The 19,731-nt window shown below is 43.8% G+C and overlaps 2 protein-coding genes and 1 long non-coding RNA gene across 4 annotated transcripts; all 3 read right to left on the bottom strand.

The window, feature by feature from the left end:
• Window positions 1-40: 40 nt before the first annotated feature.
• On the bottom strand, window positions 41-3,777 carry cd4-2.2 (CD4-2 molecule, tandem duplicate 2). The gene is made up of 7 exons (XM_042709225.1): window positions 3,657-3,777; window positions 2,945-3,181; window positions 2,307-2,572; window positions 2,032-2,161; window positions 1,390-1,523; window positions 1,007-1,074; window positions 41-227 (listed from the first exon to the last, which is right to left on the bottom strand). The coding sequence occupies exons 1-7, from the start codon at window positions 3,775-3,777 to the stop codon at window positions 119-121; spliced, it is 1,065 nt and encodes a 354-aa protein (XP_042565159.1). The 3' UTR covers window positions 41-118.
• A 255-nt stretch (window positions 3,778-4,032) lies between these two features.
• On the bottom strand, window positions 4,033-5,793 carry LOC122133240. Its single transcript, XR_006152642.1, has 3 exons — window positions 5,618-5,793; window positions 4,225-4,301; window positions 4,033-4,125 (listed from the first exon to the last, which is right to left on the bottom strand). It is a non-coding gene; the product is annotated as an uncharacterized LOC122133240 (long non-coding RNA).
• A 3,229-nt stretch (window positions 5,794-9,022) lies between these two features.
• Window positions 9,023-19,431, bottom strand: usp5 (ubiquitin specific peptidase 5 (isopeptidase T)). Of its 2 annotated transcripts, none has more exons than XM_031576346.2 (21): window positions 19,076-19,431; window positions 18,494-18,622; window positions 18,144-18,210; window positions 17,876-18,003; window positions 17,328-17,473; window positions 16,911-17,095; window positions 16,462-16,556; window positions 16,085-16,278; window positions 15,668-15,739; window positions 14,703-14,793; window positions 14,478-14,603; window positions 13,651-13,804; window positions 13,236-13,410; window positions 12,274-12,362; window positions 11,660-11,845; window positions 11,191-11,334; window positions 10,474-10,616; window positions 10,165-10,315; window positions 9,942-10,026; window positions 9,715-9,825; window positions 9,023-9,380 (listed from the first exon to the last, which is right to left on the bottom strand). In XM_031576346.2, the coding sequence occupies exons 1-20, from the start codon at window positions 19,181-19,183 to the stop codon at window positions 9,732-9,734; spliced, it is 2,562 nt and encodes an 853-aa protein (XP_031432206.1). In that variant the 5' UTR covers window positions 19,184-19,431; the 3' UTR covers window positions 9,023-9,380; window positions 9,715-9,731. The 2 variants fall into 2 exon arrangements, with proteins under 2 accessions (XP_031432206.1, XP_012676924.1); XM_012821470.3 differs by having other exon boundaries at window positions 11,717-11,845; window positions 19,076-19,430.
• Window positions 19,432-19,731: the final 300 nt, after the last annotated feature.

Genomic DNA, 19,731 nt, shown 5'->3' with positions numbered 1-19,731 from the left:
ACACACACACACACGCGCGCACGTACACACACACACACACACACACACACACAAACACACACACACACACACACACACACATGTGATGATTATTTCTTCATCTTCTCCTTTAGTTCCTTCACATGCGTGGTCTTCCTCCATAACCTCCGTTCAGTTGAAGGTTTTCAGGAACACGCTGTTGCCGTGGGACCCGCACTGGTCTGTTCATGTTTTCTCCTGGAGGCTGTCTGTCACAATGTAACAACAGCACCAAGAAATTCAAACTGGCAACTTGGGCATACAAGTAACATAATGGGCCTAGGATAGTTATGCATTAGGGATGTATTAGCGACATCTTATAAGTACCATTTTAACACATCACTCCTAAGTCTTTACAATAAGTTTCCATTTATATACATTACTTAATGCTTTGCATAACTTGAAAAAACATGGACTCCCATATTTAAATATAATGTAAGTGTAAATAAGTCCTTTTGCTGCAGCTTGTGATTTGATTATGCTAATGGATTTTACTTCACATACAGGATCTCATGACAAACATAAAATAATACTAATAAGATGCAGCCTACGTTTCACAAAAGAAAGGTTTCTGATGTTTGCCCTCAGCCAATCACATAACACCCCTCTTGAAGCATGTGTGTTGATTGGCTGGGAGTGTTTATGGCTCAGCCTGAGCCACTATCATGGTTTCCCATTTCTAGAGCTAGGACCGTATACGAACACACAAACACTAGAGCTATGACCGTATACGAACACACAAACACTAGAGCTAGGACCGTATACGAACACACAAACACTAGAGCTAGGACCGTATACGAACACACAAACACTAAACGGAACATGAGGAGCAATTTGCTGAATTTAAAAAGTGTATGGGATTAGAATAGTGGACTGTACCTTGACTGCATTTTTTTAATTCTACAGTAAAATTTTCAAATACATTTTCTTAAATCAGTATTTAATGATGTAATGAGAATCATACAACATGATTTGGTCAGTAGCCTACCGGTTGCACTGGCAGTAGTCATTAGCTGTCAAAGGTTTTCTGACCGACCTCAGCTTTCTCATCCTCATCTGTGGGTCAAACATAACACAAGTTCATTGTTTCACATCTTCAACTATTTGTTTGCACAAACAGTTAAACATCAATAACTCTTACTGTCTCTAACAGTTAAACATCCATAACTCATACTGTCTCCTATCAGGGTCTCTTTGTCTCACTTTCATTCAGATTATTTTCTTTCTTCACATCTTTGCTATTGATTGGTCTACACATCTTTCCTCTGGTCTGTTGATCAAATCTTCATCTATTCACAAAGCATTCCAGCCTCCCTTCTCATTTATCCAGCCTCCCTTCTCATCCCTTTCCATCCTGCAGTCTCCTCTCACCTTCCTCCTTTTGTTGCTCTTATGGACGAGGACCACAGCGATGACAAGTGCGATCACGGCCACACTGCCTGCTCCCACTCCCACCCAGTGCCATATGCTCAGACCCCGCCAGGAGGGAGTGGCCCCAGTCTTGCCTACAGGAGGACACATCCATAGGGGCCGATAAATGAGAATAGTGAGACCAATCCAAAGTCTTCTAGTTCCACATGTGACAAATCATGGACTTTCTTGAAGAGATTTAGAGGATGACAAAAACCTTTAAAGTGTATATATGTATACACACACATAAGTATAGTATATCTTTTATATCTTGTTTTACTGTAAAGAAACGAATAATCAGGATTTCCCACATTTTTATGAAATTCCAGTAGAACATACACATACACATTGATCACTTAACTTCTGGCGGACACACACGCACGCACGCACGCACGCACGCACGCACGCACGCACGCACGCTCGCACGCACGCACGCACGCACGCACGCACGCACGCACGCACGCACGCACGCACGCACGCACGCACACACACACACACACACACACACACACACCCACACTCTCACACACACACACACACACACACACACACACAAGATCAGATGCTTGAGTGTGAACAAAGTTTTGCAGTGTGGGTGCACACCTGGGCTTCGCTTTGGGGAATTCCCCTTTGAGCCACCTTCATTCACTGTGAGAGTGACCTCTGCTGTGAGAGTTATTCCACCTTTAAACTCAACATAGCACTCATAGTTGCCTGCCTGGTCAGTCTTGACCTGTGAGGAGGGTCAGAGGAAAGGAGGAGTAGAGTATAAATGGTGCAGGGACAGAAAAGAGGTAAAGGTGAACTTAGTGAAGACCAATATTCAGCAAACAAGAATACCCACTCCAAACGGAACCATAACTACTTGACAAGCTAACCTTTAACAGAGTGATGGAGAGGTTGGTCTTGAGATTGTCGTAAGGGAAATACACTTTAGATTTATCTATGTCTTTACTGATCCATTGGAACTCTTTTGTGTTGGTGTTTAGGGAGGGCAGGCGGGGGGCGTCATCAGGGGCGGAGTTTAACTGTCTCCACCCTCCTCGAACCACTTCCAGAGATCCCAAGTTAGATGTAGAGAGGGAGCAGGGCAGGACAGCCTTTGCCCCCTGTTTGACAGTCACAGGTCCGTGCTTGATCATATCTGGCAGGAAAGACATTGTGGATCTTACAGTCATTATCACGTGTATCATGTATCACTGTGACTGTGACTATGACTGATGTTAACACAAGTTAGCGTTACTAGGATTTGTCAACCTGTAGGATTTCATCAACAGTACAAGCAATGGTTCAGGGTAGCTGTCCAGGCTGACTGTGCCCTTGGCAAAAACACACTTCTTTCTAGGAGGTGAGGACCCCTGAGACTCTCACACTAGCCAACTGTCTATGTGGCCTACACCAGAAGGTCTAACTGTCTGTGTGGCCTACACCAGAAGGTCTAACTGCCTGTGTGGCCTACACCAGAAGCTCTAAATGTGTCTGTTCTTCCTGTCTGATGAATGTTCAGAGGACCAACCTATGACATCAATGTCCAGGGAAGCCTCTCCTCCATCAGGTAGGTTCTGATGCTTGACCTGGCATGTCCACTTTCCACGATGAGAAACTTCCACACTGTTTATAGTATATTTTTGAGGAAATGTTGAATCTTTGTGTTTCCATTTCACCTCTGTGTTGCTGAGTCCCTCAACATCACAGGCCAGGGTGGCCTCACTGGACACCAGTAAGGGACCTGTAGGGCTGACTGAGACTGAGACTGAGACAGAGGGAGATGAGATGAGCAGTTAGAGAACAGGCCAGGCGGGTGGGGGAAAGCCATTTTGCTGTTTGCCAATACTGGAGGTTAGTGCTCGCTATCGCTTGCTCTTCCTGTAAGTTGCACCGAACATGGGCAGTAGACAGAAATACAAATTAAAACATTCACCCACGGCTCTGATTTGCAAGATTGTTGTCTGGCCTGTTCTCTCTACATTACAGTTCTTCAGCCACAGTGTTTACTGAGAAACAGTGTACCAGTTTAAGTACTATCTGTATCTCTATGTAATGCAAAATAGTACCATAGCTGTAGAATATTTCAAGATGAAACTCCGAAGGAGTTACAGTTAGTCTGTGATGAAAGACACACTTAAACTGCTTTTGTAAGCCTTTTTTAGAGGGAAAACCTGCCCATATGCACTATATATGTGTACATACCTACCAGAGTCAAAAAGATGCCGTCTAACTAGACTCACCTTTAACTACATACAGCGTGTGCTCAGTTTTGGCCTTTGTTTTGTCATCTGTGCATGTGTAAGTCCTTGAGTCTCCAAGCTGTAGATCGTTGATTTGTAGAGTTATCCCATACAGCTGCATTCGTTGCTCAAGCCAAGATTGCCCTTTAAATTGCAAAGATTTTACAAGAAAAGTATTAAATTAGGTACTCACATTCATCACATTTCCTACTTCCAGAAGATACAAGTAGTTTGTTGTATTACAATTTTATAAGATGTTCTAGTCCTTACAAAATACTTCACACTGAAAAGCACTCTGTACACCTTATATTACCTTTGCGCACTTTTCCCGACCGTTCAATAGTGACAACGTGAGAGCCATCACGATACCAGGAAACGGCAGTGTTGCTTGGGGCATTACATTTCATCTTAAAGGAAATTCCAGAGAGTTTGTAGGTAGTTTCACTGTTCACACAGACAGCATACAAGGCTGGCCAGGAGAGAGAAAGAGAGCTTGAGAGACATCTGAGGCACTCTCACTTAAAAAGATACATACTAATTACAGCGTCAGGTTTGATCTGGCACTTACCAAAAAAAATTAAAATCTTTGTCCACATTTTTTGGATGCTTTTATTTTGGAAATTTCTTCCTAAAAATAAAGAGCCTCTGTGGAAAAAAAGATATCCAGAATGTTAATAAATACAGACAGTATTGAAATATGAACTATATTAATCTCCTAGAAAAATATGCCATAAAATTAAAAAAAAATCACATTTCCAAATTTTCGAATGCAATGCATTGTCTAAAGTTTTTGCAAAACATAAAAATCCTGTGGTCTGAGACCACAGAATGTGCTTCCGTTCATCTCATGTGCTTCACTCTTTCCCTCTCTCTAAACTTTTCCTCCCTACTTGATTTTAACTCACTTCCATTCTACATAAATCCAAGATACACTTTACAACAAATATGAGCTATTTTGAACATTATATATGGGTCCAAATTGTATTGTATTTTTAGTATAAGCAGTGTGTGTAATGTGTGAGACAATTGTGAACAGATATAAGTATAAGGAAATAGTACTGTATAATATGTTAAAGCCACAAAAGGTGTTACGATCAGTTATGTAAAATATGCACCTGGTAAAAGCAAAGTGTAAAGACAGTGGCAGAATATTCTGGCCTAATCGTTTAATGGGTTGTGGACAGCAGAATGATATCTTTGTGTGATAGCCTTTATTAGTGAAAAACAAAGGCTTTTGAGTGAAAATCATCATCAATGGAATAAAATGTAATAGCCATGATATGTTTTAATACAAAATAAATAAAAACTCTTATAGGCCATGCTTTCATTTTCAAAGACCTGCATTTATTGATCTACTTGTAGAAAATGTCGGTAGCCTATACACTATACACACACACCCACATATATATATATATATATTTTACTTTTATTTTTTAAATATATGCCAAACAATTACAGATTAAATTAAATAAAAAAATTGCTTTTCTATAATTCTAAGATTGCACCACATTTATTAGGCCATATGTGACAGACACTCTTTAGTGTTAAATTATATAAATTTCGTGTTAATTTCAGTCCGGCTAATTAACGTTCTCCTATTTGTTTGAATTGCTACACGTAGGCTACTGAAGTTGAATGAGAAAATGTTTGGACATTTACTTCCTTATTGATTGTAAACTGAAATTGGCTGCGCCCTATGGTATAAACTGCATCCTCTGTACTTTTAAAGGTTAAATAAAAGAAGCCAATCCGCAACATTTTCATACTGTATTTGGTTTGTAATTCTGAACGTTAATTATCCCGACGCTGCCTATGTGTGGGCTACTTAGCCTACAGGAGAATAACTTTTATCTTGCCGTTAGTAGGTTATTCTAAATAGACATCAGCTGTAAAACGTCGATAGCCTGACTTCGTAGGCCTGAACTGGAAATATTGATAAAAATATATATTTTGCTACTTACTGTGAAGGGCAATGAAGGTCGAGTTACTTGCGTAAAATGATGAACGCGTCTCTTCAAAGTCGTGCAGTCTAAAAAGGAGGATGTGAAACAGGCTTGAGTGCAGAGTATAATGAGAGAATAGAACCACAATGATGCGGAACATCCCCTTGATGCAAATGAAAAGTAAACTACGCCTAGCCTGCACAACAAGAGCAAACCCAGGCAGGATAAAAAAAAACACATTCGCCTTTTGGAATATGCTGTTAATAAGGCATTCACATCAGAACTAATAAACCTATTTGGAGAATGACAAACTCATAACATATAGGACCATGTTTCTCTGAAAACGAACGCTTATTTAAACTTTACAATATTAGTCTGGTGTGGTGGGTAAGACACTCAGTGGATTACTGTAGGCATAGGCTTATTATAAATAATTTCACTAAAACACACAAACATTTTTAACCATTAGACAGACTACGAGGCAAACTGATTTATTCATTTTTACTCGTTAATGTGACACATGAGACTGTAGCTCTGAAATGATGATATCCAGACGAGGTGGAATTGGGGAAAGGGCGACTCCTAGTGTCGCACATAAGATTCCATCACCGGGGGAGATCGTTTCTTCTCCGGAAACGTGTGCATCTGCTGGGGCAAGAACTTTTCCTCGAAACAGCCACCTAATTTCGCTATGATATAGTAAGCGAGATTTGAGAGCACCGTTCTTCACTAGATTCATTGTTTTGACAGCAATGTCCATCACTTCTTTTAAGGGCACTTACATTTCTTTTGCTGCGAGGCTTTCGTGGTGTAAAAAGCAGTGAACCCATGTTGCCTCAGGTGCACTGTCCAACATGTTCCACACAACCCCACCATGTTTACCAGTTATTGTGGCCGTGCTATCTGTGTGCAAATACCTACGCAGTTTTTCCAATCCAGCCCATCCTGTGTGAAATAGTTCTAAATAGCTGGGAACTCAGTGCACATCAGTAGGTCCTCATATGTTGCAGTTGTATCATAAATGCAAGCAATAATGCCATCTTTTTCTTTATCGGTTGCTGAGAAGATTTCAGCCTTATATTAATTAACGCATATTAATTCATATCAACGCATATTTTGAGGTTAGTTGTGCTTCAACACAAGTAACTAGCTACTCCACATCCTGGCCGCATTTGGAGATTGGTGTCATGTCTGCATGCTCTATTTCACCGTTGGCTTTCACTCTAGCAATGGAGGTAATTTATAATGTAATCCAAATGGGTTGGTGGTGAGAGGCTGCAGGACGGCACCCAGTTCCCTCCCATCTGAGTTTATATGCTGCTCCAGTTGTGGCGGACTAATGGCGGACACAACCGACTTTTGTTGTAGCCTACTTTTAACCAGTGACTCCTGTATCCATTTTTTGTACATGACCACATAACACTCTAAACTGGTTCATCTTGGCTGGCCTGTGTAGAAGCATATGGGTGCACACAATATTGCTGAAAATTGTCGTTTTATTGTACAATTTTTCTGACAAACTGCTGTGGTGACACGTTATCTGTGTATGCAGCATGTGTAAAAAGAATGACTGACTGTAAGTGTCCATGTTAGTGTTTGTACTGCAAACAATGTTGCTCAGGTTCTTACCGTTCCTGTCTTCTATGTAAATACGCTCCTGTCCCAGGACGGCTATGGTTTAGGCAATTAATCAATTAACTAATTTGGAATGCTTTCAATGAAGAATGGGATATGTGACTGTTTGTTGACATTGTTCTGAATGCCTGACATTATTACTAATACCATTAGTACAATTTAACTTTAATCTTAACTTTGTTTAGATTTAATTTCCTCCCGGCATGAGATATCACTCTTGTGTTGTGGGCCTCTAATGGAATGTGCCAATTAGGGATGGGTTCGGCTACCTGGTTAAAGGGTTAGCGTGGTAGTTGTTGGGGAGCTTCTTAGGTGAGAAAAGGGGAAGAAGTGGAATCCACGAGAAACATGCAAGGCACATGACAGCACATGGATATCATTCAGCAGGTACGGTGTAAGAGCAGGGTCAAAGAACGTCAGTCAGTGGGTGGGTGAAGACGGACGCTTCAAGTTATGTATGGGTGTTGGTGTTGGCTCATTACATATGTCTGGTTGTAAAAGCTTGATCCAGGGTCGCTACACATGGAGGCATAATTAGGTTTTAAAATCATTGGCGTGTTTGAGAATAAGTTGAGGTTAACTCTTTGCCAGGTACTAACAGGGACACTAGAATTTATTTTGTGTAAGAGGGGCAGAAAAGTGGACATCAGAAGGCAACTTCAAGTTCAACACCATATTGTTGCTATGAGACCAGACATGGTGGTGTGTTCTGAGTGAGTATTGTCAAAGGGAATCGTATTTAAGTTAACGATGCCCTTTGAAGATGCAATTGAGGAAGGCTTTGAAAGAAGGAAGCTTAAGTGTGTAGAACTGATAGCAGACATTACAGAACTTTGTAACTAAATCAACCACAACGCTTCTGTTGGATGTTGGTTTTCGAGGATGGTCACTCAAAGGAGCTTTAAAGGAGTTGTCTGAGGCTGCTGACAAAATGAGCCAATGGTTATGGCTGAGGCGCTCACAGACGACTTGGGGTCATGTGAATTAATCTGTATTACATGAAGAAGCCTGTTGTCGCAAGAGGTTTGGGTCTCTATGGTGACCAGGGTTCGTATCCCAGTTTATTCCCATACCCTAATCCGATTTGTAATCCTGGGGGTTCTTCCACCCCCAACCCTTTGCTTTACCCTAACCTGGGTTTCTATCCAATTCCTACCCTTGCCCTAACCGGGGTCTGTAACCTACTGCCCCCCCCCCCCCCCCACCCCCCACTTACCCTGGATAGCCTAAGGCATGCCATAGTGTAATACGATGGTTTTAAGATTAGGCAGTACATAATTCAGACACTGAGCTAATGAAACAGCTGTTGATTCGTCGATTTGAATAACAAAGAAAGGGCTTGCTTGCACTCGCTGCAAAAGTTGGCTATAAATGGGCTCCACGGCGGGACTCGCCTAGTTGACTCACGGCTGCATATGTGATATAGTCTTATATAGCTATAATTATATTATGCCGATAAATTAACAGAGCATTAAATGAAGGGCAGTAGTTTCCGGAGGCACGCTCTCTCGCTCTGAACCGGGGTAAACAAAAATCATGTGACTACCTTCTGGTTACAACTGGTCAACTTTCTGGTCTTCACTCGGACCGCTCATCACCAATTGATGACATCAAAGGCTAACCCAGTCTAATGACCCAACCAGCCTAACCAAGCACTTGAAAAGTACCTGCTAGATATTCTGCCCAGAAAAAAATACTGAGGTCCAGCCCTCAGTGACATCAATGCTGTGTACGACCATGAGCCAAACATACACTAGGCTACTCCAAAGGCAATGACACCACAGAGGATCAGAAGAGACAAAAAGACATTTTTATTTTTCAGAGCATAAAGAACACAAGGTATTTGATTGCAAATAAAAAAAACAAACAAAAAAAACCACCCCTCACCGCAACTGAAAGGACAACCAGATTGGTTTTGTTTGGTTTTCATTTTTATTTATTTATTTTGTATTATTATTTTTTTCCATACGTAACATTTCACTTTTTTTGCCTTTTTATTGATTTGATGTTTTCCTCTCGTCAAACAGTTCATTGGAAATTCGTTTCAGAACTGGTACGGAAGAGCAAAAAAGGAGGTGCTTGGCTACAGAAGCGATGACATCACATTAGCCACTATCCAATCAGGGGAGAAGGAGGAGAGAGAGTGCTGCGTGGGGGAGAAATAGGGGAAGTTGGGTGAATGTAAACTTTGAGAGAATGAATGAGATTAACCCCTTGTCCCCCTCAACATTCTTCCTGTATGTCCATGCGACAACCCACCCACCTCTTTGGGACTCCACCCACTTCTGCTCACCCACCCCACAGAGGATACATGTGAGAGAGAACAGTTTATCAAACCTTCATGAAATCAGTGTTGCAGTTAAAGAAGCTGGTCTGAGTCTGGACTGAGTTTGGAGTCCCTCTCAGTAACGCAGGAGTATGTGTGTGTAAAGTGTGTGTGTGTGTGTGTGTGTGTAAAGTGTGTGTGTGTGTGTGCCCACCCTCTGCCCTGCCACTTCTACTCGGCCACTCTCCTGTAGAAGTACAGGTAGCCCAGATCCTTGGGTGGCTTCTCAGAGGCACACACTTTCTGATCGTTGAAAATAACCCATCTGGGAGAAAAACAAACAGAGCGAATTAGAGAGAATTATGTTTGAGCGTTTACAAGACCAAAGAACACAGTGAGTATTCAGCCATCAACTCATGAGGAACAGACAGGGCGACTCACTGTTGGTCCTTCTTGATGTGGCAGACGTAATGGCCACACATTGTGCTTGTGCCCATGTGACTGATGAGGGCAAACAGCTCGTACTCTGGGGAAAAGGAAGCAGAGGGGGGGACAAATATGGACGGTGAGGTACAGAGAAAGAGAGGGGCGAACAGAGAGGTTAGAGGGAAATCCATAACGAATCATGAAGGAGATTTCCAGGCAGTCTTCCTTTCTCACTCACTTCCTTGTCCGTCACGGACACGAGGCCCTGGGGGAGGCTCCCTGGTACCCTCACTGTCCCCTGCGGAGCGTCCGCCCTCGGACACCTCCATGGACTCCAGGTCATCCAGGTGGGAGAAGATCCAGTCCACGGCTCTCTCCAAAACATTACTCTACAGATAGATAGAGAGACACAGAGACATGAAGACAAAAATGAGACACGTATGAAACTAGACCCTCGAACTAGACTCTAGAATTACTTCAATGAAACCGGCAAAATGTACACTGAGCAGCGCTTTGGATGATGCGCGCTGATGATGTGCTTATATACCGTGGCCCTAAGTGCTTTTGTGGCCTGCTCGCGACTAAATCCCATTGAGACGATGGTTGCCAGGTGCTCCTCGGACACGCTCTCTGTGGGGGTGGTGCCGGGGGCGGAGCTGCATCCTGGTAACACCAGGGGGGCGGAGAAATCTGTAACCAATCAGAAAACAACGAGAATACATGAACAAAAGTAAATAGATTCTCATAAACCAGGGGTGTTCAACTGGTTTTGTCCCAGGGACCACCATTCTGACCAGAAAGTAATCCGCGGCCCACTGATGTGCCAGTGATTCCCAAAACATTTTACAGTCCCGTACCCTTCTTTTTCATGTTTGTCACCGCCGCCACGCCCCCTCCCCCCGCACACATATTCTGCCTATAACACTTGTCAGTGTAATTTCTTCGCTGAATATGGGTCTACATCAGTATTTTGGGCAATGCGACTTGGCTATTCAGACATAAATATGTCGACGGGCCCAGGTCAATGGTGAACTGATCAACATAGGCTCATGTCGCGGACCCCCTGCAATGCCGTTGCGGACCACCAGGACCCCTGTCATAAACTATAAAAAGAGTTTGGCCAGTAGCATTTGTGGAAACCAGCAAGCTTCTACATAATGCTTGAAACATCTGCTTCTAGAAGACCATGGAAGTCTCCAGCAGAGGAACTGGTGACCACTAAATTCATCTCACAACACAAAACATGCAAAACCCCGTGGCCCACCTGGGTCTTCCATGTGGCCCATGACCCAGTTCATGGCAGCGTCGATGCCGATGTTGCCCGTGTAGTAGACCGCCTTCCTGCAGGCCTCCAGCGGGAAGCCCATCTCACACAGCTGAGAGACGGTGGAGTCATCCAACACAGGGGCTGAGTCCGGACCGGACCGACACGCACATGGACAGAGAGAGAGAGGATTAACGACAGAGCAGAAGCTGCGCTCTATATTTAATGTATTACAGAAAGCTTTGTGAAATGGATGCTAAGTTAGGACAATTTTTACTTAAATATAAAACTCAAACAAACAAAAGATACTTCTCAAAATTAAGGACAATTTTCTTAAACAAAAAACACAAATAAAGAAAACATGGATAAGGACACAAAGAAAGAAAGTGGGGAAAGTAGGCGGATGGAGGACAAAAATCAGAGATGGCTGGAGCGTGACGAAAGTGGAGAAAAAGACAGACAGACTGACACAGCAGTGGGGAGTAGAGAGAGTCGTCCTCCTCGTTGCCGTGGAAACCCAGGATACCTTTGACCTCCACATCTGGGGTCATGAGAGGGGGTGGGGCCACCTCTGGCAGAAGCTCCTCCCCTGGCTGCTGGCCGGTCCCACGGAGTGCGGCCAGATCAAGCGTGTCGGGAACATCAATGCTCACGTCTGCCAGGGAAGAGGCCACACAGCAGAAGAGGCAATAAGACAAGAAAACATACATTTCACATAAGTGCACTACTAACTATGAGGCCAAAAGCTCAACCATAAATTCAGACAGCCTCTGTGACCAACAATGACCCATAATTAACTAGAGTGGATCTTATATTAATGCATAATATATAGGATGATTAGAAAGTTCTCAGAAATTTGTGAAAGCAGATCTTGTTCTTATGTCTTCATTGCACGCAAAAAGATCATGTAGATAATCTATCTGATGTCAGATTTGTATCACTCATTTATTTGTTTTATATGTGTTTATGAGAAGCTTAAAGAGAAACAAAAATCACCACCACAAAATGTCTTTCGCGAAACAAATAGCGGAGTCATGGAGGGACTGATACATTTGACATACATCACGAGGGGCAGCTACTTACCCAGTTTCTTGGGGACCCAGTCGAGACCAAAAGTGAACTTCTTGACCTGAATGACAAGGTGGTCTGGGAAAGAGGCAAATCGGGTGGTCCTGAGGAGTAGAGAGACAAGATTACAATCCAGCAGCACAGCCATGGTCATTTTCAAACAAACAACTTGATGTTCTACAGTGTTCCTGTGTCACTTTAACCCAATCAGACTGCCTCTTCACCTATCTAGAATTCACAGCAAAGCCCACTCTGCCAAATGTTAATGTGCGGAGTTCAACACTCTGAGAGATATACCCTCCTGCATACAGTATGAGTTATAATACCGTTCCAACACATATGGCTTTAATGTGCAGAGGATATTCCATAGCTCAATTATTCCTCCGCATTTCAATAATTGTTTCACTCCTGACCAGGAAGGTCCTCAGAAATAGAATGGATAATTCTATATTAAAGCTGCTATAAACAACCCTTTCTGGGATGCTAACGGTAGCTAGATTTTAATACTAATGGCCGCCATGAGAGCTGGTCGTACGTGTGAACACTCTGTAATGAGCAACTGGAATTCCAGTACTGTCCAGCTCTATTAACCAATTTGTCAGCCATCTCTGCTTGCCAATTTACTCACATCAAAGGGGGATAAAGTGGGGGTAGGAAATGCTAAACATAATCTAAAACCTAGAATGTCTATCAGAGTCCCACATACTCGGTCAAAGCGCAACTGTGCACTCACAATCAGGGGTCATATTTTGGCAAGGAGTACTAGGAGTTGTTTACATATCCAAATAGCTCCCTAGTGGCCGTACACCCCATTTACACCTTCTATTAATGATCAGCTCCGGTAGCCTGGTGCACGAGTGCTTAGGAAGAGGCTCTAAGTGTGGGTCAAGTGTGGTAAATAGGACAGACCCAGGAAGCCAGCATTCCACAGATCTGTAGAGAGCATGTGTTGGATGTGGGGTGGCCTGTGTGCTCACTTTGTGGCTGTGGTCTTGGCCTGCACAGCGGAGCTCCAGAAGTCTGTGAGGGTCTCGGGTTCGCTCCAGGCTGCCAGGCAGGCGGAGAAGGGGATGCATGCCCGAGGCACCGGAGGAGGAGGGGCTCCTGATGACTCCGCCTCCTCACGAAGTCGCTCGGCCTCCTGCAGCTCCTCTGAAGGATGGAGAGCAGAACGGAGTAAGAAATGACAAATGGGAAAACAAGGGGAAAGACAATACGACAGTCATAGATAAGAGGAAAGAGGAACTAACAAACGCAAAGCAAGGGGAAAAAAGGACCAATTCTGTGAAGAGAGCCTGAAGACAACCTAAAACCTGAAGAGTAACACTGATATTTTATTGGATACAAGTTTAATTAAACATCTGATGGACTACAAATCCCACGAGCTCTCACCTGTGTTGGTGGCCTGGTCCATGGGCACGGGCAACTGAACCATGTAGTCCACCCTCTGCGTGTATTTGGCTTTCTGAGACTGCTGACACACAATCCTCTCCTCCACAAGGAAGCGGAAGGCCTCGGAGGGATTCATGCCTGAACGACAATTCCTCTGGAGAGCAAAACATGTTCTCATGAAACCCCCTGATACGTGTTTCTATTATATATTATTTCTGTTACAACCCGATCATTAATAGGGTCAACTCCCAAGCGCGTACAATGTGCGAGTGAAGGGCAGAAAATGGGCTGGGCTTGCTTTGCCCGAAGCACGAGCCTTCATGGTGTGCAAATGACAGACTTAAGTCAAGGGCAGAATACGCATAGGCTGGAAAGGGCGTAGCTTATGCTCTTGGGAGAATACAGCCATTTGGTTTTGGAATGAAAATGTGAGGATGCTGAAATAAGCTGTTTGCAGTGATTGCAAACTCCAGTGCTAATTGGAAAGTGCATTTTGAGATTAAAAACAGCACATTCTGCTTCCTCTAGAAATTAGGAGCCCACCATTGGAAGGTGAAAAATACACATTTCATAACCAACTTTTCAAACATAAACATAATTTAAATTATACTGTAAGGAATACTCTAATTCCTAGTACAAGTACTACTACGTTTTGTTGTGTAATGTTTTTCACTCAACCTAGCCATTTCAAGCACAGTGATTGGAATTGTATAACTCTTTTTCCAAGTACTCAAGAAAATGCTTAATTGCAGATAATGCTATACCAACAGCGTCCACCAATGTCAGTAATGCTTTTCATATGAAGTGGCCCAGGTTGTTCTCCTTACCTCAACCATGTTTATGAAATACAGTAGAAACTCCTGGGCATCCTGTTGCCTGTTGGTGGAAAACTCCGGGTGGCCCCGGCCAACAAGTGCTTTGAACATCCGTGCTGCTATACCAACCTGGTCTCCCTGGACACCAGAGAATTGGCAAATGGTTACGTTAGAGACAGGAACACAATAAGTCACATCCTCTACACACCGTCTCCATGGTGATGGGACCACTCTTACCCGGGGCTCTGAGGAAGAGCTGGACTCGTCGCTGGGGTCCGGAGCTGGTTTAGAGTATTCTCCAGACAGTAGACCATAGCCCAGCTTTGCTCTGTGGGGGCAGAATCATTTACATTTAAATCCGTTTTACACACTCACTTGTAACTAAACTGTAATGTGAGGTCCTTTCCATATCACCACCATTTATAACCATTCATAATGAGAACACATTTGGAAGAATTTGGGTTTTTCAGGTTCTCAGACTCCCTTCTCACATTTTAAGATTGGAGTACCTGGCACATTTGACTATGCAAACCAATTTGAAAAGCACACTGCCAAATCACAACAACCCTCATCTATTCGTCTTAAAACCCCGGCACACAGTTATGCTGTTATCACCTGCGTGTCTCAGTTGCCCACAATCACCGGGCGTCTGCCTGAGTAATGAAGTACGTGACCAAGAGAGAGCAGACAGCATGTTCTCAGACGGCACTTTAAATGAGACAAGGCGGCAGCCTCACACGGCCTGCTATCCTCGACACATTCCAATAAGCCACACATCCGTGGCTCTCAAGTGAGATCAGAGGAGATAACGACAACAAAGCACTGATGACATCTACTGGGGAGAGATGACAGTACAGCCTCACGCCACTCACTGCGGCCTATATACACAGCTGCCTTTTAACACAAAGTGGGAAAAGAAAAAAACAAAAGTATTTTCTGTGTGCGCAAGTCCTGATGGGTGGGAGCTTCTTCTGTGCCAGAAAGTGAGTCATGATGTGTGCGACGCCTATATGTAACTGCACCTACTGGGACTATTACTGGCCTACAAACTAATGGACTTGTATGCACAACTATGGGTTGCTCCCCCTTTCTGTGTTTTGCAACATTATTTTTTTCCTTCATTGTTGCCAACACAGAGATGACCACAACCAGACTCTTTCCATGAGCGATCTTCAGTTCCAGCCAGGGAGAGAGTTACTCACACTTGGGTTTTGAAGTCCTGGGTGGGGTCACTTGGCGCCTCATCAAGAATCTTGTCAATGTTGGAGACGTACCTGAGCAGACGGACAAGAACAGGTTCAAGTTTGTCTGTGACAACGTGGTGTAAACAAAAGAACGGCGCGTGAGCGTGTCAGTATTCTGAGCCAAGGTAAATATGTGAATAAATATTCCTTTTACTTGAAGATCACCTCACAGTGCAAATGCCAGCAAAGTTAATGCTTTTTGAATGAAGACTGGTCTCCTATTTTTAGAAGGGCTCTTTGCAAGCATGTTCTGGAATCTCCAGTTACAGCGTGGGATGTTGCCACAGTAAAGTGCCACAGTGTAGCAACATGCAAAAACCCCAAACAAGACAACACAGCCACACAAGCAAACAAAAAGCAGGTGCTGAGACTTACTTGGTCTGGAAGTCCGGCACGGTGAAGAGCACTTGCATGACAGAGTTGAGGTAGCAGCTGTTACCCAGGTTCTTCATACCAGTGAGGCCAGGGCCCCAGAGGGGCCGCAGAGTGGCCCCCGACTCTTGGATCACCTCCCACTCCCCAACACGCTGGTTCACTGCTATCTCCAGCTCGGTCATCGTCCGTTCCGTCTGAGGAAAAAAAAGGGAGAGTAGATGAGAGAAGGGACAAGAACAGGTGTGATGACAAGATCAAATTTTAACGATACAATTATAGAATGGGGAGGAACTGAAAAAAGGACTAGAGAGCATCACTTGTCTCTATGATCATCTGCAATAATATAATCAAACCCAACACCGTCATGCACGCCCCACCTTCTCCATGTTCATCATGTTGATGCCAAAGTGAGACAGGTGCTCTGGGAGTTTGGAGTCCAGGACCATGTCATCCTCATCATACGAGTACACATCTGCAACAGAGATTAAACAGCAATCACTCAGAGGTCACTCAATTATACTTCAACTGTGGACGCATAACTTCTTTGGTTGGTGACAGAAAGGTGACAAACAAAAGTCTACCCTAATGGCGCGAGCCAATAAGCCCCCCATTTACGGGCTACAATGCCCGTGGGGACACAGGTTCGATTCCGGCCAGCTGTCATTTCCCGATCCTCTCCCCACCTCTTCATTCCTCCTCACTTCCTGTCCAAATACTTCACTGTCCTTTACAAATAAAGGCTAAAAAGACCAGAAATAAATCTTTTTTTTTTTTTTTTTAAAGTCTACCCTACTGCCTTTCCACCCACAATGCCTTACTCACGTACCTGCCCCATCTGGGGTGATTGTGCCCAGTTTGACTGCTAGGGGGTAGCCTGTCTCCTGGAAGTGCTGGAGGGCATGGTTGTTGCCCCCAGTGCCATCAAAATACCTCCTCCCACAATTGATTTTCCCATCTGTCAGATTCATCCACAGATTCTCCTGCAGGTCACAAATTTCACACCTCCACCCACTAAGAAAGAGAGAAAGGTCGAGAGGGAAAGCAAGAGAATGAGACAGTCAGAGAGAGAGAGAGAGAGAGAGAGAGAGAGAGAGAGAGAGAGAGAGAGAATACAGACCAGGGGACAATAAGGCGGGTGAAAGAGTAAGCAATAGCAAAAGGAGTGACATCATTCATCATCAGGTTACTCAACACATAACCATGGTTACATGACCAGAGAAAGAGTGAGTGCTGCCCTTCAGACCTTGGTGGGATCTTGAGACCGTTGTCAAGCTGCTTAAGCTCAGGTGCATGCCGGGACTCCTGCCGCACCTCACCATCCCACTGCTGCACCTGCAGGGCATGGGACACTGAGTCCGCCGCCATCACACCCGCCATGGACAGAGACACCTGCGTGCGCGTGCCAACACAAACACACACACACACACACACACACACACACACACACACAATAATCCTGATTACTACAACACAGAAATCTGATACACAACAGGTGACCTCTGCCTGTAAGGCAGAGACAAGATTCACATGGGCATGTTTAGGACCTGGCATGCTCTTCCAATATGATTATGATTCTGTAACTACAAGATACTACATGTGCTACTAACTAACAGAAAATACACTCCACCACAAGGAACACAACTAAGGCAAACTGGGGCCAGAAATGTACCGTAGAAACACAGCACCTGCAACTCTTTCTTTGTTCCATTAACAGTATATTATAGTACAGTAGTGTACAATAAACCACATAGATTAACCATAACCTATCAGTGTACTAATGGGATGCCTCACCCGCTCTCTCACAACATCAGGCATGGATGCCAAATCATCTGAGACTACTTCCTGTCTGCCCGGGAACAAGACCACCTTCACTTCCTCCTCATACTGCTCCTGTTCCACATCAAAGCCACCCTCTATGCCTGAAGGAATAAAACAGATGAGGGAGAGAATAGCAGTGATGAAATGCTGCAGCAACTAACAACGTTCATAAACCTCAAGATTTTTGTATCATTACTTTGGCATCTTAACACAAGATGGGTCACGGGTAGTGCATAATTACCTATGGCCAGTCTTGTGGGCTTCTTCTTAGGGGGGTCACCTGAGCCAGAGTTGTTGTCATCTTCCTTCTGAAAGATGAAAGTGTATGGTAATATTACTGTATATATGTACAGGAATTCCTTAAATAAAACACAAAGTAACACAGTGTATGCTAATAAACTTTTACGAGAGGTGTGAACTAATGTCATTATGTCTCGATGAGTAGTTCCAGTGTCTGCTTGTTTGCGTAAATGAATAGGAATGAATGGGAGTCAGCATTTAATAGCCGTCCCACTACATGGATATGAAGACCGGCTTTTACCAAGGCGCCTGTCAGAAGTGTCATTAGAGGAAGCCTTCCTCTGGTCCTACCTGCGCTTTACGAGTCCGAGTAATTTGAAGGTAGGCTCTCTGCCCAGTCCTTTTGTGATGTCGGTCCACATATTGGCTGCCGAATCCCAGAAAGCTATTCATACAGACGTACAGTCCACCTTCACTTTCCTGAAAGGAGGGATAACAACAAGACAGAGGACGGAACTAATTACCATTGGGCTAGCAAAATGATCCTGCAATTTATACTCCAACTTGTAAACACTGGGGTAATGTTAACGTTACTTCAGACGAAACTTTACGCAACTGTAGCTAGTTCACTATTCCACTACAGGAAACGAATACGTTTGATTTAAATTGTTAATGATGAATAAGCAAAAGAGACAGACCTTCTAACATAGAATATAAACCAAACGTAAGCTAGCGGGCTAGCTACAAACACTGATCTAGCTAATGTTAGCTTGCTTGCTAACTAGCCTGCTAATTTGAATGAAAAGAATAAAAATCGACCAGGACAAAAATACGGCAAGCTTACAAGCAACAAAGTACGTTACAGCGAGAAACAGGATGGTGCATAGGTAACATTAAAGTTAACGGAAATAGAAAACACTTGACTTGACTCACCGGAGAGGCAAATGACAAGGCGCATTCGTCTTTGTGGACACGGTCTCCGGGCCTCGGAACCCGAATTGTGGACAGAACCGACATCAAAACCTCGCTAACCTCCGCCATCTCTTGCAAGCCGAATCCGCCTTTCCGTCACAAGTTAAATCGTCTTTATTTTGGCCCCAGATTTCACCTCTCCGAGTCAGAATAACGGCCGGTGTTCCTACCTCTCCCCCTTTCTCTACTCGTCTCTTCCCTGTGAAGTGCTATCAATACCTCCCTATGGGTTCAGAGCTTTCAGCCGATGCAAGGCCGGACGCTCAACAGCCTCGCACCACACGCTCGAGGGTCGTGGTGTATAGTCGTAATACATCTAATAGCCACGGCTTTAAAAAGTAATGGACGTATATAACGTATATGTTATTAACATAAAGTCATGAATACAACTATATCGGAATATTACTCGTTTATCAGTACTTTACTTTTCTTCTATGTGTATTTTCAGTGCCTTACAAATAATTAAAAATAATTTATATTCCACTATAAACTAGAGTTTACGATGTTGTCCTACAGTCTGGAGTTCCGACCATGAGAAAGCGTACATTTTGGTTTCACGTATGATCTACTGCCACCAGGCGGATAGGAAGTGCCAGATGGTTTTGCATCCCCCCACA

The sequence above is a fragment of the Clupea harengus genome, chromosome 11, assembly GCF_900700415.2.
Source record: "Clupea harengus chromosome 11, Ch_v2.0.2, whole genome shotgun sequence".
NCBI classification, from domain to species: Eukaryota; Metazoa; Chordata; class Actinopteri; order Clupeiformes; family Clupeidae; genus Clupea; species Clupea harengus.
This window is presented reverse-complemented; position numbering and strand designations above follow the sequence as displayed.